General features: G+C 56.0%; 1 protein-coding gene across 1 annotated transcript; it reads left to right on the top strand.

Moving 5' to 3' along the window:
* The first annotated feature begins 7,273 nt into the window (after window positions 1–7,273).
* Window positions 7,274–24,595, top strand: Col1a1 (collagen type I alpha 1 chain). The gene is made up of 51 exons (XM_078042214.1): window positions 7,274–7,501; window positions 8,990–9,184; window positions 9,307–9,341; window positions 9,444–9,479; window positions 9,571–9,672; window positions 10,441–10,509; window positions 10,754–10,798; window positions 10,961–11,014; window positions 11,186–11,239; window positions 11,753–11,806; window positions 11,931–11,984; window positions 12,317–12,370; window positions 12,460–12,504; window positions 12,624–12,677; window positions 12,793–12,837; window positions 13,004–13,057; window positions 13,329–13,427; window positions 13,515–13,559; window positions 13,659–13,757; window positions 13,864–13,917; window positions 14,089–14,196; window positions 14,285–14,338; window positions 14,574–14,672; window positions 14,811–14,864; window positions 14,959–15,057; window positions 15,751–15,804; window positions 16,016–16,069; window positions 16,163–16,216; window positions 16,317–16,370; window positions 16,836–16,880; window positions 16,979–17,077; window positions 17,276–17,383; window positions 17,830–17,937; window positions 18,143–18,196; window positions 18,343–18,396; window positions 18,619–18,726; window positions 18,815–18,868; window positions 18,979–19,032; window positions 19,157–19,318; window positions 19,421–19,528; window positions 19,678–19,785; window positions 19,888–19,941; window positions 20,026–20,133; window positions 20,456–20,509; window positions 20,623–20,730; window positions 21,104–21,157; window positions 21,494–21,601; window positions 21,693–21,972; window positions 22,081–22,271; window positions 22,688–22,930; window positions 23,056–24,595. Exons 1-51 carry the CDS (start codon window positions 7,399–7,401, stop codon window positions 23,200–23,202), a joined length of 4,389 nt encoding a protein of 1,462 aa, XP_077898340.1. The 5' UTR covers window positions 7,274–7,398; the 3' UTR covers window positions 23,203–24,595.
* Window positions 24,596–25,585: the final 990 nt, after the last annotated feature.

Here is a 25,585-nt window from a genome sequence, read left to right as displayed (position 1 = left end):
AAGGATGCCGCTCAGCCTGCAGTCTACGTGGCAGGCAGGCGACGGGGCCTGCGAGGGAGGGGAGCTGGGAATGAGGTCAGCGGGTTGGATGAGCCCAGCCGGCAGGGAAGGCATCTGGGCTGCAGCAGGCTGGAAGGTAGGGGCCTGTGGGTGGCCACGCCCAGCTCCAACCCGCCATCCGCCCGCCCACCGTGGCCTCCTGCCCCTCCCTCCCTGAAACCCACACTCCCGCCCAGGCCAGATGGTTCGCATCAAGCCTTTTCCATGTGGCAGTTCCTCCCTGCCCACCAGGCTCCCTTCCCCCTCTGGCCACATGGCTTAGCTTAGAGAGTTGGGGCAACGCTCTCTTGGACTGTCCCTGCAGGCTTGGATTAGCATGATATGGGGACCCTGTTTCATGCTGGCCACCATGGCCGATTGCTTTCCTGGCCTGCCAGCTCTTCACCCCCTGCCACTCAGCATCGGAGAGGAGATTCGAGAGACTGAAGCAGGAATCTTTCCTCTGAGCCCTTAGTCCCAGCGGTGTGACCTTAGACAATCTCTTGCCTTCTCTGGACCTCGATGTTCTCATCCGTAGAAGGAGGGAAGAGTAGAATGAGCTCAACACTTCCTTCCACCAGGACATCTCTTAATCGATGATATTTCCACCTTGAGACCCTAAAATTCCGGAACCTCACAGAAACTGAGCACTTTACTTTGGAGGCGTCATCTGGTCTCCACCCCTTAGCCTTCCCCCATTCCGTTCTCTTATTGATCCCCAGGTCCACAAATCCCAACCACTTTTCTTAAAATTTCCTCTGCCCACAAGAGCCCCAGCTTTTTACTTGGATCTTTCTGTTTTTCACTAAATTAGAGAGCCTCAGCACAAGTCCTTGGAAGAAGAATCAGAACCAGGCAGAGCTGCTCAAGAGCAGTCTCCTTCTCCTTATGGACACCAGACTGAGAATCCCAGGCCTCTAGAAATTGGCCCCAGCCTACTTTTCCAGCCTTCCATGTTTCCTCTGCCCGGTTCCCTGCCTGTCTGTCTGAACCTGTGTCAGGCTTCCAGGCCTGGCAGTGCCCTCCCCCCCCACCCCCATTTGAACCCTGCCTTTGACCCCTTTTGCCTTCTCTCCAGGCTCAGTTCAAAAGCACCTCCTCTCTGAAGCCTGCCTTATCTCCTGCCAGCCTTCTCCTTCTGCCCTGGATCTCTCTGGAGGCTTCCTTTTACCAAGCAAGACATAGGCCAGCAAGTTGAATGACCACTACCCCATTTCACAGATTAGGGAAACAAGGTTCAGAGAGATGAAGCAATTTGCTCACACCCCAGGGCTGCCTTGGCTAAGGAGCATTTTTCTTGTGCATTGCATTGCCCTTCAACCTCTGCTGGTCCTCCACCTCCCTCTCAGCCTCCTCCTTGCAGCACCTATTCCACCCAGGGACCACGGTGAACTCTCGCATTTGCAGACCTGACTGTGACCTCCCTTGCCTCCGACCCTCTACAGGGAGGGGACAGTGCATAGCTCCTAGGACAGACAAAAATTCCTGATCGGGCTTCTATGGCCTGCCCAGTCTGCTTTCTGTGCTTTAGCCACATTGGTCTTCTCTGAATTCCTTGGGCATCCAGAACCTTCCATGCACCCCCCCCCCTAGAGCCTCTGCATATATAGAACCACTCTTGTCAGCTCACTTCCCCACCCTGTCCTCTACTCCATTATCTAAGTTATCTCCTCTTAGCCATCAACCTATCCAAAGTCCCCAGGACTAGGACAGTCCCTGCTTTGCAATTTTATGATTGCAACTTCATGTTTATTTATGGGATTTCATTCCTGGCTGCCTCTTTACCAGGCAGAGGTCCACGAGGGCACCCATGGTCCTTGTGGCTCACTCAGTGCTCAGGACTGTAAGCAGTGTTGAGTTGACTTCATGAGTAAATGCTCATGTAAAATGGATAAGGGTTGGGGAGACTTTGGGGGAGAAGGCAGGACCATCTTATCCTCATTAGATTCTTTCTGTTTCCAAACCAGAGTCTGTCCAAAGGGCCTCTGCCCAGGGCTGGTGCAGGTCAGCAGACTAAGATCCCCACTTCTCACCACCCCCAGCCTAACGCCTCCCACCAGAAACTCCCCAATTCCAAATTTGTCTGGAAGAAGCCATTGAGCTGGTGCAGAAGTAAACTACAGGAGACTTCTGGGGGGCTTGGGAGAAGGGCACAGGTGAAGGAAAGAGGTCAATATCTGGACTGGAACCTCTGCCCCAGAGGCAACCCCATTATTCCCCTTTTTAAAAAATTTTCCAATTTAGATTTCAAAGGAAACTTTGCATTTATTCCCCTACACTTCAGCTGGACATCTGGTGGTGATGCAGGCCTCCTGGCTTGCCCCACCCTTCCCTCAGCCCTGCCTTTGAGTTTGCTGCCTGCCCGCCCGGCATCCTGCATCCTAAGTGGGGAGGCTGCAGGCCTTGCACCGCCCCCCAGGACTGGATAGAAGCACCAGAGAATCAGAGCCCGCCACGGAAACACAGACAGACGCCGGAAGAGAACATGAGAGGAAAAGAAGGAGGGAGAAAAAGGAGTGTGTGGGTGGAGGGGTGGGACCATGGGCAGAAGCGGAGAGAGAGAAAAACAGAAAAAGGGAAGAAAACTACACGAAGAAGACAACGGTTAAGGTTGAGGGTGGGGAGAGACGAGAAAAGGCAAAAGCATAGAAAAAAAAGAAAGACAGGGAGTAGTTAAGCAGAAATGGAATAAAACAAACCAATTCAAGAGGGACAACTTGGGACAGAGGAAGAAACCAGAAAGGAGAAAACGCACATGCAGTCACGTGGCTCATCCTAGCCTTAAGGAGACCCCATTCTGCCTTCAGACTGCCTTCAGACTGAGAGGCCGACAGGACTCTTGTCCCTGTGGATTCTCACTCCAGCAGGAAGGATAGGGGCTGGCCCTCAGTTTTGGTGACTAGAGAGGAGCAACAGGGACTGGGGTCCCCAAGATGGACAACATCCTCCACCCAGCACCCTCTCAGCTGGGTCTTGATGGGGGGCTGGAGTGGGCTTGGGAAGCACTGTCCTGGTGTCACCCAGGGGTCACACTACAGCCCTACTCTCTCAGCTGTCCCAAATCCTTCCCTGCTTCCTCTGTCCCAAGTTGTCCCTCTTGAATGGGTGCTTCCAGAGAGCGGGGTGGGAAATCAAGCCTTCTCTTCAGGAGCCTGGACTGAAGGCTTGCTCAGGAGGAGAGGTGGCTGCCAGGCCCCCCTGTGGACAGCTGAGGGCTCAGGTCACCTGGAAGAAAAGGAAAGGAGGAGGTGAAGCAAAAAGACAGAGACCCAGAAAAAGAGGTCCAGAGAGGGGAAGCACAGAGAAAGACAAATTCACAGGGGAGAGAGAGAGTGGGTGACAGGGGACCAAAATGGAAGACTGGGGTAGGGGAGAGACAAGAGGGAGGGAGGGCGAGATTCCCCTCTGTCTGCTCCCTTCACCCCGCTCCTCCTCTGAGCTGCGTGTCCTCTGACCATTTCCTGGTGTCCCACACACCCTTAGCCTACTGAAGTCGGCTTCCTAGCCCATCTCTTCACCAAAGCAGCTCGCACTAGGGGCACGGGTCACCTCCGTGTGGCTGAGTCCAGGGAACATTGCAGTCCCCATCAAGCGAGCTCTCCCTGCAGGGTTTGCCTCCCCGTTCTTCTTCTCTGGCCACTCTTGTCCTGTCTTCTGTGTGGCCTTCTTTTCTACCCAACCCTTTAACCTGAGGGTCCTCCAAGCTCAGTCCAGCCCTGGCTCTCCCCATCCATGCTCTCTCTCTGGAGATACCTCCATCCACACCATCTCTTCCATGACCGTGGTCCTGGGAGTCCCACATCTCTCTCTCTCTCCTCTGAACCCCAGGCCCAGGTGCCAGTATTTTCCCCACATTTCACACGGGAGGTCTCACAGGCATTGAACAATCAAGATGACCAAAACTTAATTCATTATCTTCCCCTAAACCTAGAAAAGAGGGAGAAAGGGGAGGGAAATCTCTGGAGCCTGAGGCCCTTGGGCTGGAGGTATAGGAAGAGCAGAGCTGTACTGGGAGCAAAGGAATGTAATGAAGGGCTCAGATGAGGTCATGTTGAAGAGAGGGAAGAAGAGGGGCACCCACACACCTGGGGTCTGTCCCCAGACTCTGCTCAGGGCCCCTCAACTGTGCAGAACTTCACGTGGGGATTCTGGAGAGCTTCATGCCCGAGGTCTTCGCTGCAGCCTCCTCTTTCCTCTCCTAGGTACCCTCTCTCCATCACTAGTCTGGGGACAGTGGAGGGACAGAATGGGGAAGAAAGACAACAAAACCTCAAATGGGGCCAGAGCAGCTGGAGAGGTGTGCTGGGGCCGGGGTGTGTCCCCACTAGGTGCCTTGACGTTGCCTTTTCAGACATGCTCCTCCCACTGTCCCACATCACTGGAGTCCAGACAGGGGTCTGAAGAGCTCTGGAGGCCTTCCCCTCCCTTTTGGGGGGGGGCACTTGGGAAAATTTGGAGAGGGAGAGAACTCAAGAGCTCAGCACTTTCCTCTTTCTGTTTTTCTTCTTGAGGATTTTTTTTCCCCAACTGCTGATGACTTTACCATTCTTGGGGGCGGGGGGGTGGAGATTCTGGCTTTTGCTCCCCCCACCAACTCCAAGTGCCGGACAAAAATCCTACATTCCACACGAAGCCAGAGCTTCAGAGTTTCCTAAAGATGAGGTGGCGTCTCCTCCCCTCATAGCCCAACCTCCCCCTCCCCCAGTCTCCAGCCCTCAGCCCTGGCCAGGGAGGCCCAGCCAGGCTGGGAGGAGACCCCAAGCACATTCTTCCTCTCACTGTCATGCTGCAGAAATTAAAGACACATCTTTGGGCTGGGTGCCCGCCAAGCGTTTCAAGTCAAGAAGTGGCAGAGGAGGACCTGGGCCTCAGCTCTGTGCCACGTGTAAAGGATGCTTGGAAACCCTGGACATTGGGGGTAGCTGCTGTCATCCACCACATACACAAAGCCCCAATGCCAGGAGTCCCTGAATATCTGGCAGAACCCCAGGTGCATGGTACAGCAACTTCCATCCACACCTGTGAGGCTTCACCTCTCCTTCAAGGTATACCTGGGACAGAAGACTAGACAGGAAGTAAGTGGGGAGGGGGCTGTGGGCAGAAGCCCTTTCCAGGAAGTAAACTCACCAAGCAGGGAGGTGGGCAGGTCACACCAACCCTTACTTTGAGTCCTGCCATACCCTGCCCTGGACAACTACTTCAAATGTTCCTTCTGGGAATGGGGCCCTTGACCTCTGTTGGGGAGGGGGCTTAGAATTGACCAAGTGGAGCTCCGAACTTTGGTGGGTCTAGGAATTGCCATCTCAGCACCTCAGCCCCCAGTCTGCCCTGCAGTTGCTGGCACTAGGCGGGGGCAGATCCTGGGCCACAAGTTACTGCCACATGGTTGGGATAATTGATGAAGTCCCGTCCCTCCATTGCTGTCTCCAGCCCTGCCTCTCTGGAAACTCTATATTTTCCCTTTAATTATAGCCCCTGCTGTCTCCCTCCGCTGCCCCACCCACACTGCTCCTAGCTGCCCACGGCAGGCCGACGTGGCTCCCTCCCCTTCTGTTCCCTTGGTCTTTATTTTATTTTTTTCCTTTGCCTTCGTTGCACAAAACCAGCTGAGGGAGGGCGTGGAGAGGGGCGGGGGGGGGGGAGGCAATGGAATCTTGGATGGTTTGGGGGAGGAGGGACTCCCTGCTTCCACGTTTGCAGCTCTAGACCAACGAGGGTGGGGGAGTGGTATAGGAGGGAGGGGAGCTTTGGGGGCACAATGAGGAGACCCCGTTGCCTCCTTTCAGATCCATAGATTTTGGCAGACGAGGGCCCTGATAGATTGGGTTGAGGCGGAGTACTGTTGGGAGTTGGGGAAGGAAGGATGCTAATTTCCAAATATTTGCCCTTGTTCCCAGGGTCCCTGCTTCCTAGGGGCAGAGAGCAACGGTCAGAGCTTTCAGGAAAGCGGTGAGGCAGTGAGAAGTAACCTCTAAAATAAGATCACTCAACTTTCCCTGTACCTCCATCTCAAGCCCTAAAGGCAGGGTTCCCCAGGCACCCAAATTCTTCTATGTGTCCCCAATCTCCAAGTACGTCAGGTATTTCCAGAGAAGAGGCTTTACGTAGCTACCAGGACACATTTCCTGGCCAAGTGCCCTCCACTCAAACTCTCTGAATTGACTGTACAGAGGGGAAGGGTCGTTTACTAGCCTCTGGCCACAGTCATGGCAGACACAAGACCCTTTTCTAAGTTATCAATGATCATAGGCCCTGTTTCCCTACATACTCTTCCCCCAGTTCCAGCCTGGGGAGCGAGTTGTAAGGGACTGCAAAGCCTTCTCCACACCTCTGAGTCCCAAGTACTCCCCCACCCCTACCCGGCTGCCCTGCCCCATCACCCAACACCAAACTTCCTTCTGGAGAGACACAGCCAAGTTTCTCACCCTGCACCTCAGCCTCTCCACCCCAACCCACTCCATCATGCCTGGGGAAAGAAGGACCGTCATCTGAGGCTGTCTTGGAACTTCAGACATGGAGGAAGAACTGACACCCTATAAATAAATAAATAATAAATAAATGGTAAAAAAAAAAAACCACATTTTTAAAAATACCTTGCCAGCATCCCCTCCAAGTATCTGACTCCTAATGTCTATAAAGGAATATCTAATTTGGTCCTCAAATATTCCTAACCTCCATACCCTCAGATACACCAGGAGGTACCCCCACAACGAGCCCATATTTTGTATTCCCTGTTTCTTCTGTTCTGTAGAGGCTCCTGGCTAGCCACTCTAGACCCATTCCTTAGCTCTTGCCAAGGCAAGGAGGAGAGTTAATGAGGTATGGTCAGGAAGACCCTCTCCTAACCACCCCCAACCCCTCCACCTTTGGAAGGCTCCCCACTCAGCTTTCCAGTTCTACGTCCTCCAGATTGGAGGTCCTGGGAAGAAAGGCAAGGGGCATCCCTATCCACTCTTTAGCCCACACTCTACTGAGGACCCAGCAACACTCCAGCAGCAGCACCTCTGGCCCAGGCTGGGCTGGGGGGCTGGGGAGGCAGAGCTGCAAAGGGGGGAGACGCCGGGTGGACTCCCTTCCTTTCCTTTCCCTCCTCCTCCCCCTCTTCGTTCCAAATTGGGGGCCGGGCCAGGCGGCTCTGATTGGCTGTGGGACGGGCGGCCCGCTCCCCCTCTCTAAGGGGCAGGGTTCCTCCCAGCACTCCATCAGGACCGTATAAAAGGGGCCCGGGCCAGTTGTCGGAGCAGACGGGAGTTTCTCCTCGGGGTCGGAGCAGGAGGCACGCGGAGTGTGAGGCCACGCATGAGCCGTCGCTAACCCCCCACCCCAGCCGCAAAGAGTCTACATGTCTAGGGTCTAGACATGTTCAGCTTTGTGGACCTCCGGCTCCTGCTCCTCTTAGCGGCCACCGCCCTCCTGACGCACGGCCAAACGGAAGGCGAGGTCAATGACCAAGAGGGAGACAGTAAGTTCCAAACTTTTGGGAGTCCAAGGCTACTTGGTACCGCGCCCTAAGCCTGATCCAGGGCTTAAACAGAGACTCGGGATGCTTTGGAAACTCCGAGATAGAAGGGACATGGCGTGGGGGGCTCTTCTTCAGCACCCTGGGAGAAGAGGGACTTTACCCTGGGGTGGAGGTTGGGATGAACACTTCCCAGAAGTGGAACGTGAGAATAGAGCGCATTTTGAGATGGTACAGGAGGAAATCCCGAGCGTGCACTATGGAGCACAACGGGGAAAGTGGGGATCTGGGCGCGGGTACGGGCAGATCACGTCGAAGATGGGGAAGATGAGATAGGGATGCCGAACTAAGGTTTGGAGCCCAAGATGTAAAAGCGATCGGGAAGGCGGTGGGATGATTCATAAGGAAAGATTGTTTGCCTTCTGCACAGGCTAGACAGTTTTCCTGGGACCGCGGGGGTGCTGGGCTGCTGGGGGATGGGATGTGCGGAGTGGGCGGGTTGGAGGACAGAAAGTTTGGCGCGGACTTGGCAGGGCGGCGTCCTTGCGCCCCCTGCTGATTAATGCTAAACGCTGCGCTTCTTGGTCCCGCACTTTCCCGCACGGGAGAGGGAGTTGGAAGAAACTGGGTTATTGCCAGGCGTAGACCCCAGTTCTAGAACTGGAAAATCAATCTAGTGATGGGTAACCCCTGCTCCTAAAACAAGTAGCCAGTCCAGGGAAATTGGCTCCTCCCCGTTCCCTTTGCTTAGCGTTGCCCGCCACCTAGTGATCGTCTAAGTAGATGCTAGCGCGATGGGCCTGGCTAATTTCATTATTTGAGATCTTTGGGTTCTTTGGCTAAAGAGTGACCCGGAAGCACTGGTTGATTTTGCAGGGGTTGATGTTAGCCCCGAAAACAAGATTTTAAGATATTTGAGAGCCGGGGGTTAGGATGTATCCTACATTTAGGGGAACATTTCAAGTCTCTGGGCGGGACGCCGCTAAAAGTCGCCCCACCCTACTCTGGCTCCGCCTACGCCATCCCACCTGCCCAAGGAATGGGGGCGGAATGAGGGCTGGACCTCCCTTCTCTCCTCCCACCAGCTCCTCTGGTCTCCAAGCCAAACCACTCCCCACAGCCTGCCCTCTGGATGCGGCCCCAACTACCCGCCCCCGCCCCCCGCCATGGCTTTTTATTTCACTTGGCTTCAGCGCCCGTGGGCTGAGGTTGGAGTTGGAAGCAACCCCGGCCTCGAGCTTTGTTTAAATTCCTGAGAACTGGAAAGAGTTACCGCGCCCTGGCCAGGGGCCTCGCGCTGTCACTGACGCGGATGCGGAGTTTTTAAGAACTTGAGAGGCAGTGGGGAAGGGGGAAGGAGGCGGGAAGGGAAAATCGAAATATGCTTCGTAGAGGGAAAGGGCGTGTAGATCTGGGGTCCCTGGTGCCCCGAGATGAGAGGCAAGGGTCTCGGGTGCCGCTGACAGCCCGCGTCTTCTCCCCCTTGTCCAGTCCCAGGAGTCGACTGCATACAGAACGGCCTCAGGCGCGCTCATAACGATGTCTGGAAACCCACGCCCTGCCAGATCTGCCTGTGCCACAACGGCGAAGTGATGTGCGATGAAGTGGTCTGTCCTAAAGACGCCAAGTGTCCGGGAGGCCAAACCCCCCCTGGCGAGTGCTGTCCTGTCTGCCCCGACGACGCCGGTACGGTTCATGCTTTGGCCTCGGGGGAGGTCTGGGCCACTCCCTCGCTCTGCTTCTCGGAGGCCTTTGCCACCGGGAGCATCGTTAGCAAACCACCTCTAACCGTGCCTCTTCTCCCCCAGCATCACCCACGGACCAAGACCTCACAGGAGTTGAGGTAATCCTGGGCTCTTTACTGTTGCCGTCAAGTCCATCTGTCCATCCTCGCTGTCCTCTCCTTTCTAACCGGCCTCTTGTTTCTTCTCTCCCAACCCCATAGGGACCCAAGGGAGACACTGGCCCCCGCGGCCCAAGGGTAAGCCGGTGGATTCCCTGGGCTTCGGGAGGCTAGAGTGGGCGTGGCTTCTGCCTGTGCTCACCCCGGCCCCGCCCTTGTCCCCTTACAGGGACCCGCAGGCCCCCCTGGACGAGATGGCATCCCTGGAAATCCTGGACTTCCCGGGCCTCCCGGACCCCCTGGACCCCCTGGACCCGCTGGCCTTGGAGGAGTAAGTGGAGAATCAAGTCTCTCCCCAAAGGCCACATGTGCCCCCCTAGCCTATTATTTTTTTGCTGTTGTTGTTGGCAGATGACATAACTTTGTATTTTGAGATAGTCTCAAACTTAACAGAAGAATTGCAAGATTAGTGCAGAGAATTTTCATATAACTATCACACTTAGTCACATCTGCTTTATCAATTTCCATATATACAATGTCAGTATTTTTTTCTGAAACATTTGAGGATAGAGGTTGCTGACATGATGTCCCTTTGCTTCTAAATATTCCAGAGCTATTTTCTCAACAAGAACATTTTCTTATGTGACCATAGCACAATGATTAAATTTAACATCCATCCAAAATGATTATCTCATATACAGTCCAATTTTTACCAATGTCCCAATAATGTCTTTTATAGCATTTTTTTCTGATCCAGGATCATGAGTTGCATTTAATCATCATATCTCTTTAATTCCCATGAATGTAGACTATTCCTGAGACTATTTCCTGAGTCTTTCATAAGCACTGAAAGTTTTCTTAAGGCCAGTCATTTTGTTAATCTGTCCTCCTAATTTGTATGATTATATTAGATTCCGGCGATGCATTTTGGGTAGGAAAATCTCATAAGCAATGTTGTTGTCTGACAGAACATCGCAAGGGGAAGCACATGTTGTCAGTTTGTCCCATTATTGGTTGTGTTTTCTGCTTTTCAATTTCCTGTCCTGTGCTGATTTCTCATGCATTCTCTCTCTCTCTCTCTCTCTTTTATTTTTTCCAGAACTTTGCTTCCCAAATGTCTTATGGCTATGATGAAAAATCAGCTGGAGTGTCCGTGCCTGGCCCCATGGTGAGCCACCAGGGGGAGCAGAGATGACAGAAGAGGATTGGGATCCAGAGGAGATGGGCCAGAGATATAGGCATATGGGGGTGGCAAGAAGGCTTGGGAAGTAAAGGCTACCACCTTTGGGGCCTCAACGTCTAGAAAGGCTACATGACAACTATACTCCTAAAGGGGCAAAAGGGGGATTAGCAAGACTTCTTCCACATTTTCTTTTCCTACAGAAGTCTCACCACAGCCTCCTTTCTTCTAGGGTCCCTCTGGTCCTCGTGGTCTCCCTGGCCCCCCTGGTGCACCTGTGAGTATCCAAGAGATCTTCATATTCCATCTTGGGCTTTGGACTGTTGGTGGGGAGATTTGGATGAGGGCAGAGAAGGGGCTCAGAGATTTATTGGTGACATGGGGACAGCTTGGCAGACACCTGCCCTTCTGACCTCACCCCTCTCTCCTTATTCTCCAGGGTCCCCAAGGTTTCCAAGGCCCCCCTGGTGAGCCCGGCGAGCCTGGAGCTTCAGTAAGCCCTCCCCCCACCTACACACCCTCCTCTGCCAACACGGACTTCTCCCTTGAAACGACCCTCACCTGGGGACCACCTCATCACCCCCTTCTAATCTGAACCTTCCCCTTCTTTTTTTTTTTTCCTTGTCCTGGAGATTCTAACCACCTCTCCTTCTATCTCTTCTAGGGTCCCATGGGTCCCCGAGGTCCCCCTGGCGCCCCTGGCAAGAACGGAGATGATGTAAGTAGCCCTAGTGAGAAGATGCCATCTGACCCCATGGGCTCCATGGGTTGGGTCCTGTAATCTCTACCAGGGTGCCCCCCCATCACCTTTGGGGCTAATGCCCAGAGGAAGAAAGACAAGTCCCCTGCCACCCTCCACTGTCATGCCCAAGATTGCTCTTGAACAATGATTTACATTTTAAGGATGCTTTTCCTAGAATGGGTGACTCTTCCTCCTCTGCCCCAATTATTTTAAAGGGATCCCCCTATCCCGCTGACTTTCTCAGGTTTAAGTGATCTGGGGGCAAAGAAGATGAGATTAAAATGCTGGTTTCAGAAAAAAAAAAAAAGTTCTGGAGGGACTCAAATGTCACCCAAGAAAGGTGTTTCATAGTAGATCTCAACTGAGCTCTAGATTCAAAGAAAGATTTGGGACCCCTAACCTGACCTTCAGCAATCTCAAGAGGACTGAGATCTTCCACACTTTCTTAGCCTCGGGACCTGGGCATGACAGTCTTTTCTCTCCCTCCAGGGTGAAGCTGGCAAACCTGGTCGTCCTGGTGATCGTGGACCTCCTGGGCCTCAGGTGAGTGAGTAAGGGGTTGAGGCCAGACCCCTCCACATCACTGCATCTATGCCTTTAGAAAACTTTCAGTGTTATGAAAGTTATTCTAATGGCTTTTCCTTGTCTCCTTTGCTTTTCTCTCCAGGGTGCTCGTGGATTGCCTGGAACAGCTGGCCTCCCTGGAATGAAGGGACACAGAGTAAGTCCCCTTTGGGTCATCTAAGCTCCCAAAGTCCTGGACCTTCTATCATTCCTGCCCCTTCCCCAACAGATCCTGGTATGCATCTTGGTGGGTGGCAGCTACAGAAATCCCAAGGGGTGTGGGGGGAGATATGTGAAAGAATTTCCTTCCATGAGGATGAAATCCCAGTAAAGAAACTGGAGGGATATTGGCCATTTGGGGTTTAGTCTAGCTCAGAGACAGAGGAATGGCTCTGGTGGCCTCCTGAAGCTCCTTCTCAGATCTGGGTGGGTGTCTAGGTAGTCTACCTCCTCCACAGGATCTCACTTTGGGCCTCTTTCCTATATTAGGGTTTCAGTGGTTTGGATGGTGCCAAGGGAGATGCTGGTCCTGCTGGTCCCAAGGTAAGAGGCTGTGGGAATGTCCAGGTCCCCTGCCTCCCCTACCCAGTCCCACCGTGCATGAATTCCTCACTCTATTCTCTGTCCTGTAGGGTGAGCCTGGTAGCCCTGGTGAAAATGGAGCCCCTGGCCAGATGGTGAGTGAATGTGTACAGTTCTCGAGGGAAGAGGAGCTGGGTACTGGGGCAAGATGGCGGCTTGGGGGGCCAGGAGGTTGACTTCCATCTCACTCGGCTTCTCTTGGTTTGGTTGTTAGGGCCCCCGTGGTCTGCCTGGTGAGAGAGGTCGCCCTGGAGCCCCTGGCCCTGCTGTAAGTATTCCTGGATCTTTGGGGGATCCCTAGGCTCTGGACAGTGCTCCCCCAAATCTGCAGGGACTAGCCAGCACTCAGTGGACATAATTGGGGCTTCCCCTCTCTCTTGCAGGGTGCACGTGGAAATGATGGTGCTACTGGTGCTGCTGGTCCTCCTGTGAGTATGGCCCTTGGACTTAAGGCCTGGGAACAGGGAGGGTCTCGGTGTTGGCTCTTGGTTCTGGAACCAGCAGTGGGCCATGAGGGTCTGACACCTCTTCTATCCCAGCACGTGCCTTGCAATTGACTCTTTCTGCTTGCTGATGTCTCCATTTCATTCACAGGGTCCCACTGGCCCCGCTGGTCCTCCTGGTTTCCCTGGTGCTGTTGGTGCTAAGGTAAGACCCCTGCCCTCCTCTGAACACTATTCTCACTGGCCAAGGGATGGCTGTCTCCCTGCTCCCCAAACCAGAGGAATCCAGAGAGGCAAGAGGGAAACTTAATATCAACACCTTTGTCCTGATGTCCACTTCCCAGATCCTAGAGTCCTCATTCTTGGTCTCCTGTCCCTGTCTCTCCTCCCCCTGCCCTGCCCCCTGGCCCTCACCATCCAGAGGTAAGGTTGGGTTCCCCTGTATGGTCTCTGATGTGACCTTCCCTCTGATCCAGGGTGAAGCTGGTCCCCAAGGAGCCCGAGGCTCTGAAGGTCCCCAGGGTGTTCGTGGTGAGCCCGGCCCCCCTGGCCCTGCTGGTGCTGCTGGTCCCGCTGTAAGTGTCACCTCTTAGTGTCCCCTGAGCCATTTTCCAACCTTAGAGACATTTCCTCTTGCTCACCCTCCTTTCTCTGTGCCACAGGGAAACCCTGGTGCTGATGGACAACCTGGTGCTAAAGGTGCCAACGTAAGTATCCTGCCAGGTCTCAGTGCTCCCCTGGCGCCGACCTGCCCCCTGCCTCTGTCCTCCAGTCCTTTACTCAACTGTGTATCTTGCCTCTCACAGGGTGCTCCCGGTATTGCTGGCGCTCCTGGCTTCCCTGGTGCCCGAGGCCCCTCTGGACCCCAGGGCCCCAGCGGTCCTCCTGGTCCCAAGGGCAACAGCGTAAGTCCACACCTCTCCAGAGCACTGACTCCAGAGCGCCCCCTGTGGGGAGCATGAAGACGCACGCCACTTGGCCCTCAGCTCATCCTCTCCTTCTCCCCCACAGGGTGAACCTGGTGCTCCCGGCAACAAAGGAGACCCTGGTGCCAAAGGAGAACCCGTAAGTCCCACACCAACACTCCCGCCTGAGACCCCTTGAGGGAGATCCAGGCAGGGCGGGTGCCCCTTGTCTGTTGGGGAAGCCCTGGTGCTGCAGGCCCAGCCTCCGACAGGCTCCAGGGCTGGCACCAGGATGGCTCCTCATCAACGTCACCTTCTCTGCCTGCTCCAGGGCCCCACTGGTGTTCAAGGACCCCCTGGCCCTGCTGGGGAAGAAGGAAAGCGAGGAGCCCGAGGTGAACCTGGACCTGCTGGCCTGCCTGGACCCCCTGGCGAGCGTGTAAGTGCTTTCCCCTTCTCTGCCCCCAGCGCCCAACTGCTGCCCTGGACTGTGACTCTGGGCTCACCGGCCTCTTCTCCTTCTGCAGGGTGGACCTGGTAGCCGTGGTTTCCCTGGTGCAGATGGTGTCGCTGGTCCCAAGGTAACCTCTCTTCACTGCTGGGAGGCCGGCCCACCACCCCCTGGCTATCACCTCCCTCCCAGTGCCACCCCATGGTCATGAGCTCCCCCCTGTGGTTGCTGCCCCCTCCGAAGCAATGCCCCTCAAAGCCCACCTGAACCAGCTGCCCGCCCCTGCTGGGAGGAAGCACCCACTGGCCCATAGGGACCAGGCCCAGCTCAAGACCTTATGCTTCCTGTGACTTCCTCCCCACCAGGGTCCTGCTGGTGAACGTGGTTCTCCTGGCCCTGCTGGTCCCAAAGGTTCTCCTGGTGAAGCTGGTCGCCCTGGTGAAGCTGGCCTGCCTGGTGCCAAGGTGAGACCCCATCCCTCCAGCCCAGCTCAGCCAGGACCCAGCCTTCTGTAGGGTCTGGGAGGAACACTCTGGAACAGCCCCCCTGGCGGGCCCTTGGAGTCCTTCCTCCCACCATTCGCACCTCTGCTTTCCCACTAGGGTCTGACTGGAAGCCCTGGCAGCCCTGGTCCTGATGGCAAAACTGGCCCCCCTGTAAGTATGCCACCCCTGAGGCCTCTACCTATCTCCACCCTCCCATCTGCCTCCGTTCTGTCCTCACCACCAGCACCACGTTTCCCACCCTCAGGGTCCCGCTGGTCAAGATGGTCGTCCTGGACCCCCAGGTCCCCCTGGTGCCCGTGGTCAGGCTGGTGTGATGGGATTCCCTGGACCTAAAGGTGCTGCTGTAAGTATTCAGTGCCAGGGACAGACACACCCCAGAGGCAAGAGCCTTGGACTCTAGGCCCAGCTCTGATGACTTGCTGTGTGACCTAGAGTGACTCATTGCCCCTCCTGGCACCTTGAGCGTTGCTCTGCCCCTGAAAATAAGTATCATTGGTGCCTTTGCTCCACGGATAGCATGGTCCTTTTACGACAGTGGCCCCCAAATTTGAGCTTTTGGGGGCTTCATAAGGAGATCCCAGAGGAGATAAAAGCTCTTTGCAGTTCAGATCACGGCAAGCATATAGCAGGGAGAAGGAAAGCAAGGGGGAAAAGGAGGGGACTGAGAGGGCATCTTGGGGAGCGGCAGGGAGCTAAGGGACCAAGCACTAAAAACCAGCAAAGCACTCCCCAGGGGACTGCCACTTGTGAACAGAGCCTGCCCATTGGCCTTTTCAAAAAGAAAACCCCTTAGAAAAGGATTATAGATGCATGTCTATAATCCCAGTGACTCTAGAGGCTGAGGCAGGAGGATCACAAGTTCAAAGCCAGCCTCAGCAGTTTAGTAAGGCCCTAAGCAATTTAGCAAGACCCTGTCTCTAAATAAAAGATAAAAAGGGCTGGGGATGTGGGTCAGTGGTTAAGCACCCCTGAGTTCAATCCCTGATACAAAAAGTTTCCCCTCCTTGGGCCTCAACTCTGACCCCCTTCTGCACAGGGAGAGCCTGGCAAAGCTGGAGAGCGCGGTGTTCCCGGACCTCCTGGCGCTGTTGTAAGTCTCTCCTTTCAGTCTCTAGCTCCTTCCCATCCCTGCCCCTCCCCGCAGGAGGAACACAGAAGTCTGCACCTGCAGCCAGTCACCTGGCCCTATGAGCCCCTAGGGAGACTGCTGTGTCTGGGAGCCCCAGGCCCCGCCCACTGCCCACTGCCCACTACACCCTTTCTGGCTGCTGCCACCTGAGTTCTTCACCTTCTCCCCACAGGGTCCTGCTGGCAAAGATGGAGAAGCAGGAGCTCAGGGACCCCCCGGCCCTGCTGTAAGTGTCCCTGACTGGGAGGCCTAGGGATAGGGAAAGAAGACCCCTCCTCTTCTCGGCCTTCCCATGACCACAGTGTTCCCTCCATGACAGGGTCCCGCTGGTGAGAGAGGTGAACAAGGTCCTGCTGGCTCCCCTGGATTCCAGGTGAGGCCACATGGTGGTAAAAGGGATTTGGTGAGGGGGGCCTCCTTGTTCTTTTCCAGATTCTAAACCTTCTTCTTCCCTCTCTATTTCCCACTTACAGGGTCTCCCTGGCCCCGCTGGTCCTCCCGGTGAAGCAGGCAAACCTGGTGAGCAGGTAAGTAGTAGCAACTGGCCAGAGGTCTGAGGAATGCAGGAAATACAGAGGAATAGGCCACAGCCCCTAGCTAAAGTAGATGACCAGCAGCTAGAGGAATTAAGGGTAAATACCTAGAAGGACTTCCTATCTTGTAGGGAGCTACACAGAGGGCTGCGGGTGCTATGTGATATAATCTATAAGGAGCCGCATGGCTCCTAGGCTGGGTGACATTTTTTAATGAGTTGCTGGAACACTCTGGCTTTCCCTCAAGCCTTCTGATTGCCATTCTGGGAAGAAGGGAGCTCTTTGACAAATCTTGGGGAGTCGAGGGGCTGTTTGGGGAAGCTCCCAGTTCCATGCTGAGAAGTTCATCTCTACTCAAGGGCCCCAAGGGCCAGCCTCCAGGAACAGGGACAGGAGTTCTTTCTTGTGGGGAGGACTCCAGTGGGTTGTGCTCACTGTCACTCTCCCTCTCTCCCTCAGGGTGTTCCTGGAGATCTTGGTGCCCCTGGTCCCTCTGGAGCAAGAGTAAGTAGACTCTCTCTGCCTGCTCCCGCCTCCATGCGCTGGGCCTGGGCTGGGCCTGTCTCTGGAGCAGCCATCTCACGGCCTTCCTTCCCCTCCAGGGCGAGAGAGGTTTCCCTGGTGAGCGTGGTGTGCAAGGTCCCCCTGGTCCTGCTGGTCCTCGTGGGTCCAACGGTGCTCCTGGCAACGACGGTGCCAAGGTGAGGACAGTGCTGACACTGGGATGTGGGGGTGGGGGTGCTGCACTCAGCCTCCAGCCTCAGCTCTGAGTCTTTCCTCTTAGCTGACGCCTGTCTTTGGCCTTAGGACCAAGCCTGGGAGATGTCAAGAGGGGCTCAGGCTTGTGACCCATTTCTGGGGCCCTGGGTCTCACTCCAGTCTTCTTGGTTATCACTTAGGGTGATGCTGGTGCTCCTGGAGCTCCCGGAAGCCAGGGTGCCCCTGGTCTTCAGGGAATGCCTGGCGAACGTGGTGCAGCTGGTCTTCCAGGCCCCAAGGGAGACAGAGTAAGTTCAGCTTCCGCTTCCCGTGAGCCTCCTGGCTCCCGTCTCTCCCCCTGCTTTGGATCCCTCAGCATATCTCCTTCTCCTGGGGTCTTTCCCTCTTCCCCTTAATTCTCCCTTCTTCCCCTCTCTCTCCTTTACTGGCAAATCCTCTGACTGCCATCCCGTCCCTTTTCCCCATGAGTCACTATAGTGATGACAGGTGGGACATGTCCTTGATGGAGGCCTCCTTATTCATCCCCTGCGCGAGTCAGGGGCCTCTTCACCTACATTCTGCCCACATTCCCAGACAGGCCCTTCCCCCCCAGAATGAATCTTGTATCCTCAGCATGGGCAGAGTGGTGCAGAGCTGGCCAGGGCCTCTCTCATGGGCTCCTGGACAAAAGCAGAATGCTACAGGTCAGCTCCTGGCCCCACACTAGAAGTCTCAGGCTTTCCCCTGTCTTTAGGGTGATGCTGGTCCCAAAGGTGCTGATGGTTCTCCTGGCAAAGATGGCGTCCGTGGTCTGACTGGCCCCATTGGTCCTCCTGGTCCCGCTGGTGCTCCTGGTGACAAGGTAAGTGGCCACCTCCTCTTCTTCTTTCCTAACACACCTTCCCCAGCAAGCCTGGGCAGGGCTCTGAGGGGTAGACAGGTCCTGCTGTACCAAGTGAGTGGCCTAGGAAGCTGGAGGGACCAGTGGGGGGAGGCTCTCCTGGGCTCCTCTGCTGGGAGCACTCAGTATGGCCCCTGACCATGAGCCTCTTGTCTTTCCTTCTCAGGGTGAAACTGGTCCCAGCGGCCCTGCCGGCCCCACCGGAGCCCGTGGCGCCCCTGTAAGTATAGAAGCACCTGTTACAACCCACGCTCAGCCCTCTGCCCTCTGCCTTCTCTTTGTCCCTCTTCACGGTCCCCTCCCTCTTCTACTTTCCACCTTTCCCCACGTTGTGACATCTTTCCAATTCGCCTCCTTTCCTTCCAGGGAGATCGTGGTGAAGCTGGTCCCCCTGGTCCTGCTGGCTTCGCTGGGCCCCCTGTGAGTATCAAGGTCCCCTTCATTCCCCATCACCAACTGGGACATGGATCATGGGACCCTGGGTGACAGAATGAGGACAGAGAGTCCGGGGAGAAAGGTGGGGAGGGATCGTCTCCTGCCCAAGCATCTCCCTGCTCTGGTCGCTGTCCCCGCCAGCCCAGAGGCCCTCCCTGCCCCGCTGTGGCTGTATCTTCTCCGCTCACTGCTCTCCCTCTTCCCCAGGGTGCTGATGGTCAACCTGGTGCTAAAGGTGAACCTGGTGATGCTGGTGCTAAAGGCGATGCCGGTCCTCCTGGCCCTGCTGGACCCGCTGGGCCCCCCGGCCCCATTGTGAGTACCTTACCCCCTGCTAGGGAAGCTGCCAGCAACCTTGGACCCGGGGCTGGCGTGGGCCTCACACCTCTGCTCTTTCCTGCAGGGTAACGTTGGTGCTCCTGGACCCAAAGGTGCTCGCGGCAGCGCGGGTCCCCCTGTGAGTATCACCGGCCTCTCCGCGGAGCCTCCCCAGAGCCAGTGTTCCGAGGGGGCTGGGCCAGGTGAGGTGACAGTTCTCCTGACTTGTGCTGTGTTCTTTCTTACCAGGGTGCTACTGGTTTCCCTGGTGCTGCTGGCCGAGTCGGTCCCCCTGGCCCCTCTGTGAGTACCCGTGTGGAGCCGGGGCGGCAGGGGCACTCTGTCAGGAGGATGGCGGGCCCCTTGGAGGCCTCTCTGATGCTTCAGAAGTCACAGGAGTCTGACAGCCCCTCCTGTCCTCATCCAGGGAAATGCTGGACCCCCTGGTCCTCCTGGCCCTGCTGGCAAAGAAGGCGGCAAAGGTCCCCGTGGTGAGACTGGTCCCGCTGGACGTGTTGGTGAAGTTGGTCCCCCTGGTCCCCCTGGCCCTGCTGGTGAAAAAGGATCCCCTGGTGCTGACGGACCTGCTGTGAGTGCCAGCTAAGAATTCTGAGGCTCTGGAGGGTGTCCAGAGCTGGGGAGTGGACCCTGTGTCTCCGTGAGGCACCTCACCCACCTCTGCCTCCCACAGGGTGCTCCTGGTACCCCTGGACCTCAGGGTATTGCTGGACAGCGTGGTGTGGTTGGTCTGCCCGGTCAACGAGGAGAAAGAGGCTTCCCTGGTCTTCCTGGCCCCTCTGTAAGTGCCCCCTCATCTTGGAATCCCCAAGAACCATTTTAGGACTTGAAGGGTACTGGATAGGGGTGGGGACCAAGGAGGACAGATCTGATAGAGGTGGTCTCAGCCCGCACACCCTGTCTCTGGCCTGACTCTTTCCTTTCTCTTAGGGTGAGCCCGGCAAACAAGGTCCTTCTGGAGCAAGTGGTGAACGTGGCCCCCCTGGCCCCATGGGCCCCCCTGGATTAGCTGGACCCCCTGGTGAATCTGGACGTGAGGTGAGCAGCCCCTAGCCTCTGAGCCAGTGTCCACAGCAGAGCCTGTGGGTCTGTCCTGAGCTTTCTTCCTGGTGGACTCACCTCTCTCCCCTTTCTCTTCAGGGATCTCCTGGTGCTGAAGGTTCCCCTGGTCGAGATGGCTCTCCTGGCCCCAAGGTAAGAGAGCTGCAGCCCTGCCTGCCGCCCAGCCTGGCCCCTTCAGCTGGGACTGGCCCACATGCCCCTGCTCTCCCCTCCTAGGGTGACCGTGGTGAGACTGGCCCTGCTGGACCCCCTGGTGCTCCTGGTGCTCCCGGCGCTCCCGGCCCCGTTGGCCCTGCTGGCAAGAGTGGCGATCGTGGTGAGACTGTAAGTGGCTGGGCTCAGCTCAGGCTGGGGGCCCTCCAGGCCTGAGGATAGTCAGCTCCCTTCCTTGGGCTGCGGGAAGAGAGGTCTTGTAAGATGTCGAGGCCCCCAGCCTCCCTGGAAAAACTGACCTCGAGGCCCTTCTCCAGACAAGCCCCCATCTCCCCCGAGGAATGGGGTTTACCCCATCTCACATGAAGCCTGGCTTTGGGGAGGTTCTTCTGGGAGTCAGGAGAGAGAGCCACAGTGGAGGGACCCAGCTGAGGGGAGGTCTCAGCCTCAGCATCTCCTGGCCAGCATCTAATGATCTCTCTGCTCTCCCCAGGGTCCTGCTGGTCCTGCTGGTCCCATCGGCCCCGCTGGTGCCCGTGGTCCCGCTGTAAGTACCATGCCAACCCCCATGCCCCTGTACCCTCGCCCGGATGTGGACAATGCCCTCACTGAGCACCAACAGAACTTCCACCTGATGGCCTGGCCCCTCCTCTCTCCTAGGGACCTCAAGGCCCCCGTGGTGACAAGGGTGAGACAGGTGAACAGGGCGACAGAGGCATAAAGGGTCACCGTGGCTTCTCCGGTCTCCAGGGTCCTCCTGGCCCTCCTGTGAGTATGCACGACCGCCCCCACCCCCAGTCCCCCACTGCCTTTGTGCCTCCTCTGTCATCTGCCCAGACTGTGCTGAGTGATGGGGGGCAGGAAACCTGTGCCCCACTCTCTCTCCCTCTGGATAGACATTCTGTTACCTCCCTAGTGAGGACTCAAGTTTGAAGATTTGGAGCATTTCCAAGTAGCTTCCCAGAGGGAGAGAGGTGCACAGAGAGGGGTTGTGGGAGAGGTCTCAGCACACAGACAGCCTGGGGCTAGACTTCCAGAATACGGAGGGGGCTGCCCACACTGCCCCTCACCTCCCCAGCCATGCACCCAGGTGGCCTGTGATCCACGTGTGGCCTGAACCTCCCTTGCTTCTACCTTTCAGGGCTCCCCTGGTGAACAAGGTCCCTCTGGAGCTTCTGGTCCTGCTGGTCCTCGTGTAAGTCATGATTTTCATTTCCTCTGCCTGGAACCCCAGTCCAGGCTCACCTTGGGGCCCTTTGCCAGGGACATAGGCATCCCTGAGTTCCCCAGAGACAAGGAATGGGGGAGGGAAAAGGATCCTGAAAGTCTTCTCCCCCCTGCTCACTCCATCCCCCACATATTGTCTCCCGGCCCAGCCCTGGAAACCAGTGAGGCTGCTTCTTAGGGTCAGAGGTGAGACTGGCCCTGTGAGCCATGGGAATCAGAGCCAGCAGGGACAGTGGCGGGCTTCTTGGTGGGGTGGCCCTGGGCTCTCCAGCCAGTTTTCTGCAATGGTTTTCTCCCCCTCCAGGGTCCCCCTGGCTCTGCTGGTTCTCCTGGCAAAGATGGACTCAACGGTCTTCCAGGCCCGATCGGTCCCCCTGGTCCTCGCGGTCGCACTGGTGATGCTGGTCCTGTTGTAAGTAGCCCCACCCTCTCTGCCTCATGGTTCTCCAGCCCCAAGAGTCCCCGGACACTGGTAACTGCTGATCTCCTCTGATTCTGTACAGGGTCCCCCCGGCCCTCCTGGACCCCCTGGTCCCCCTGGTCCTCCCAGCGGTGGTTTCGACTTCAGCTTCATGCCCCAGCCACCTCAAGAGAAGGCTGGTGATGGCCGCTACTACCGGGCTGATGATGCCAATGTGGTCCGTGACCGTGATCTTGAAGTGGACACAACCCTCAAGAGCCTGAGCCAGCAGATCGAGAACATCCGCAGCCCTGAAGGCAGCCGCAAGAACCCTGCCCGCACCTGCCGGGACCTCAAGATGTGCCACTCTGACTGGAAGAGCGGTGAGAGCCCCGGCTGCCCATTATCTCCGTCTCCTGCCATCTGTGTCCCACCTCCCATATGTTACTGGCCACCCACCTCCCCTAACTACTTGTCCTGCCCCACTGCAGGAGAGTACTGGATTGACCCCAACCAAGGCTGCAACCTGGATGCCATTAAGGTCTTCTGCAACATGGAGACAGGTGAGACCTGTGTGTACCCCACTCAGCCCACCGTGGCCCAGAAGAACTGGTACGTCAGCAACAACCACAAGGAAAAGAGGCACGTCTGGTTCGGCGAGAGCATGACCGGTGGATTCCAGGTGCGTGAGCTGGACCCTAGAACCACTTTCAGGAGATGGGCTAGCCGAGTCAGGAGGGAGAAATCCTGGAGTGGACAAGGTCTTCCCCGGGGGCAAGTGACACCCTTCTTGACAGAAAAGTTAGTTGGACTGGGTGCCATGTTGCACACCTATAATCCCAGAGACTCAGGAGGCTGAGGCAGGAGGATTCTAAGTTTGAGAGCAGCCTGGGGAATTAGCAAGACCCTGAGTCAGAATTAAATTTTTTAAAAAAGAGCTGGGGGTATCACTTTTGGGTTCAATCTCTAGTCCTCAAGGGTAGGGGGATGGAGGGAGTCAGTTGGGAATACTCTGGGCAAAGACTCAGGAGCAGGGAGGCCAGGGACTAGAGGCCCCCATGTGGTCACTCACTCTTCACTCTCTCTCTTCCCCCACAGTTCGAGTATGGCAGTGAGGGCTCCGACCCTGCTGATGTGGCTATCCAACTGACCTTCCTGCGCCTGATGTCCACGGAGGCCTCCCAGAACATCACCTACCACTGCAAGAACAGCGTGGCCTACATGGACCAGCAGACTGGCAACCTCAAGAAGTCCCTGCTCCTCCAGGGCTCCAACGAGATCGAACTCCGGGGCGAGGGCAACAGCCGCTTCACCTACAGCACCATCTATGACGGCTGCACGGTAAGACCCCAGGCCCTGGCAGGGCCCCCGCCCCTCTGGGCCTTGACTTTGGGGGCAGGGTGGCTCCCCTCCGTTCATCATCCCCATGTGTAATGGCCCTCTCCCTTTACCTCCCCTCACTCCAGAGTCACACCGGAACCTGGGGCAAGACAATCATCGAATACAAAACCACCAAGACCTCCCGCCTGCCCATCATCGATGTGGCCCCCTTGGACATTGGCGCCCCAGACCAGGAATTCGGCATGGACATTGGCCCTGCCTGCTTCGTGTAAACTCCCTCCACCCCAACCTGGCTCCCTCCCACCCAGCCCACTTTCTCCCCATTCTGGAAACAGACAAACAACCCAAACTGAAATCCCTCCAAAATTCAAAAAATGGGAGACAATTTCACATGGACTTTGGAAAATATTTTTTTTTCCTTTGCATTCATCTCTCAAACTTAGTTTTTATCTTTGACCAACTGAACATGACCAAAAACCAAAAGTGCATTCAGCTTTACCAAAGGGAAAAAAAAAAAAAAGAATAAATAAATAAGTTTTTAAAAAAGGAAGCTTGGTCCACTTGCTTGAAGACCCATGTGGGGGTAAGTCCTTTTCTGCCCATTGGGCTTATGATACCCCAATGCTGCCCTTTCCACTCCTTTCTCCACCCCATCTTGGGGCCTCTCTTCCACTGTTCCCCATATCCAGGTCTCCCCCAAAGACACAGAAAACAATGCATTGTCTACCCAGCAACCAAAGGCAATGCGGAAACATCTAAGTGGCCCTGAGCCCCCAGCCCATTTCTCCCACCCAGCACCCCCAAACCCTGGGGGGACCTGGGGTTCTCAGACTGCCAAAGGAACCTTACCCTCTGGCATCCCCTGTCCCCTGCAGCACGCCCCACTTTGTTTCCAAGGGGGCCATGCAGCGGGGAGCCCCTAGCCCCTCACTGGGTTTGGAGGAGAGTCAGGCAGGGCCACAACAGAACAGAGACATCGTGCCAATCTCCCCACGCGTGCGCGCAGGGCTGGGTGGGAGAGATTGTTCTGTTCCTTGTAACTGTGTTGCTGAAAGACTACCTCGTTCTTGTCTTTGTGTCACCGGGGCAACTGTGTGGGGACAGGGATGGGGGCAGGGCGGCAGCAGCTCCCCATTTTATATCAAAGGTGCTACATCTATGTGATGGGTGGGGTGGGGAAGGAATCTCTGGTGCTATTGAAGTTGAGATGCCTCCTAGACCAGCAAATATTCCTTTGGCTCAGTCTTTTTTAATTCTTTGTTTTCATTCTTTTTCTTTTCCTTTTCTTTTTTTGTGGATGGGGACTCATGTGAATTTTTTTTTTCTGACGGTGCTATTTAACACGGAGGGAGAGAGCTCCAGGCTCCAGCCTGCTCCCTCTCGCCTTCTCTCCACTGGCTTCTGGGTCTGCCGCTCTGACCTGTCCCTCCTCTGAAACCCTCCCCCTTCTGCAGCCGTGCCCCATCCTCCCCACCTCTCCACTGGTCTGTCTTGCATCTGGGTTTCAGAGCACAACTTCCCAAAGCACAAAACAGTTTTTCCCTCTAGGGTGGGAGGAAGCAAGGGAGGAAACGAGACTCTGTACCTATTTTGTATGTGTATAATAATTTGAGATGTTTTTAATTATTTTGATTGCTGGAATAAAGCATGTGGAAATGACCCAAACACCTCATCAGTGGTCTCCTAATTTCCTCCCTGGGAGCTGGGGGAGGGGGTGGCCTGGGGGAGGGGATGGAGTGGGTGGGCCCATCTTCCATCCCCTGCCCTTACTCTCCACCCACTCCTGCTACATCCTGCCCTTCACCCTGCTCTCTTGCCTTTCTCCTGCCCTAAGCCTTTTTCTTTCCTCTTGTATTTCTCTCTCTCTTGCAATCCTCTTTGCGGGTTTCCAAATCCTCTTCTCCCCTGCAATGCTGGACAGGTAGCCTACATAGGTCAACGACACACTCACACATGCACGTGCACACACACACACACACAAGCACATGCCCCTTCAGATCCTGGGTCGCCCAGCCTCATGCCCACCCTCCCATGAACACCCATCAGATTTCTACGCTGTGGGCGGGCTGCAGGGCTGGGCTGAAAGAGGTGCTGCCTGTGGGTTCTGGGAGGGGGAGAGACATGGGACTGCTGAGGGGGACCTGGGAGCCCCTCTGCACACCCTTTCCCTGGACAAACACAAAAGGGACATCTGGCTTCTACCCTCTCTTCATCCCTCTTCATGCCAAGGAGCCAGCACCGGAAGGGGTCTGCCGAGCCTGCTAGGACACCTGGGAGGGACAGCGAGAAAGGAAGGCACTTGCTTGCTCTCGGGGACTATCTATCTCAAGAGTCTCCTGGGGGTCTTGGAGAGTGTCAGTTAAGACTCCTGAAGGTGTTACCCCCAGGACAGTGTAGGGCCCTCTTGGTTTTCTGTGTGCCCAGAGCACAAGATGGCAGGGAGCCGGCAGCCTGTGGAGGTGCCCGGGCCTGCCTCTGACCCTTTTCTTCATATTCTCTCTCTCTCTCTCTCTCTCTGCTTTCCCCAAATTCTTGCTTTCTCTTCCTCCTTCTCCTCCTCCCTTCTCTTTTTCCCTCACCTCTGCCTGCCCCTGGCTGCCCTTGCCTTACAACCTGAAGGGAAGGTGGCCGGCCAGCTCCCGCATCTCAGGGAAT

The sequence above is a fragment of the Ictidomys tridecemlineatus genome, chromosome 3 (assembly GCF_052094955.1).
Source record: "Ictidomys tridecemlineatus isolate mIctTri1 chromosome 3, mIctTri1.hap1, whole genome shotgun sequence".
In the NCBI taxonomy this organism is placed as follows: domain Eukaryota; kingdom Metazoa; phylum Chordata; class Mammalia; order Rodentia; family Sciuridae; genus Ictidomys; species Ictidomys tridecemlineatus.
This window is presented reverse-complemented; position numbering and strand designations above follow the sequence as displayed.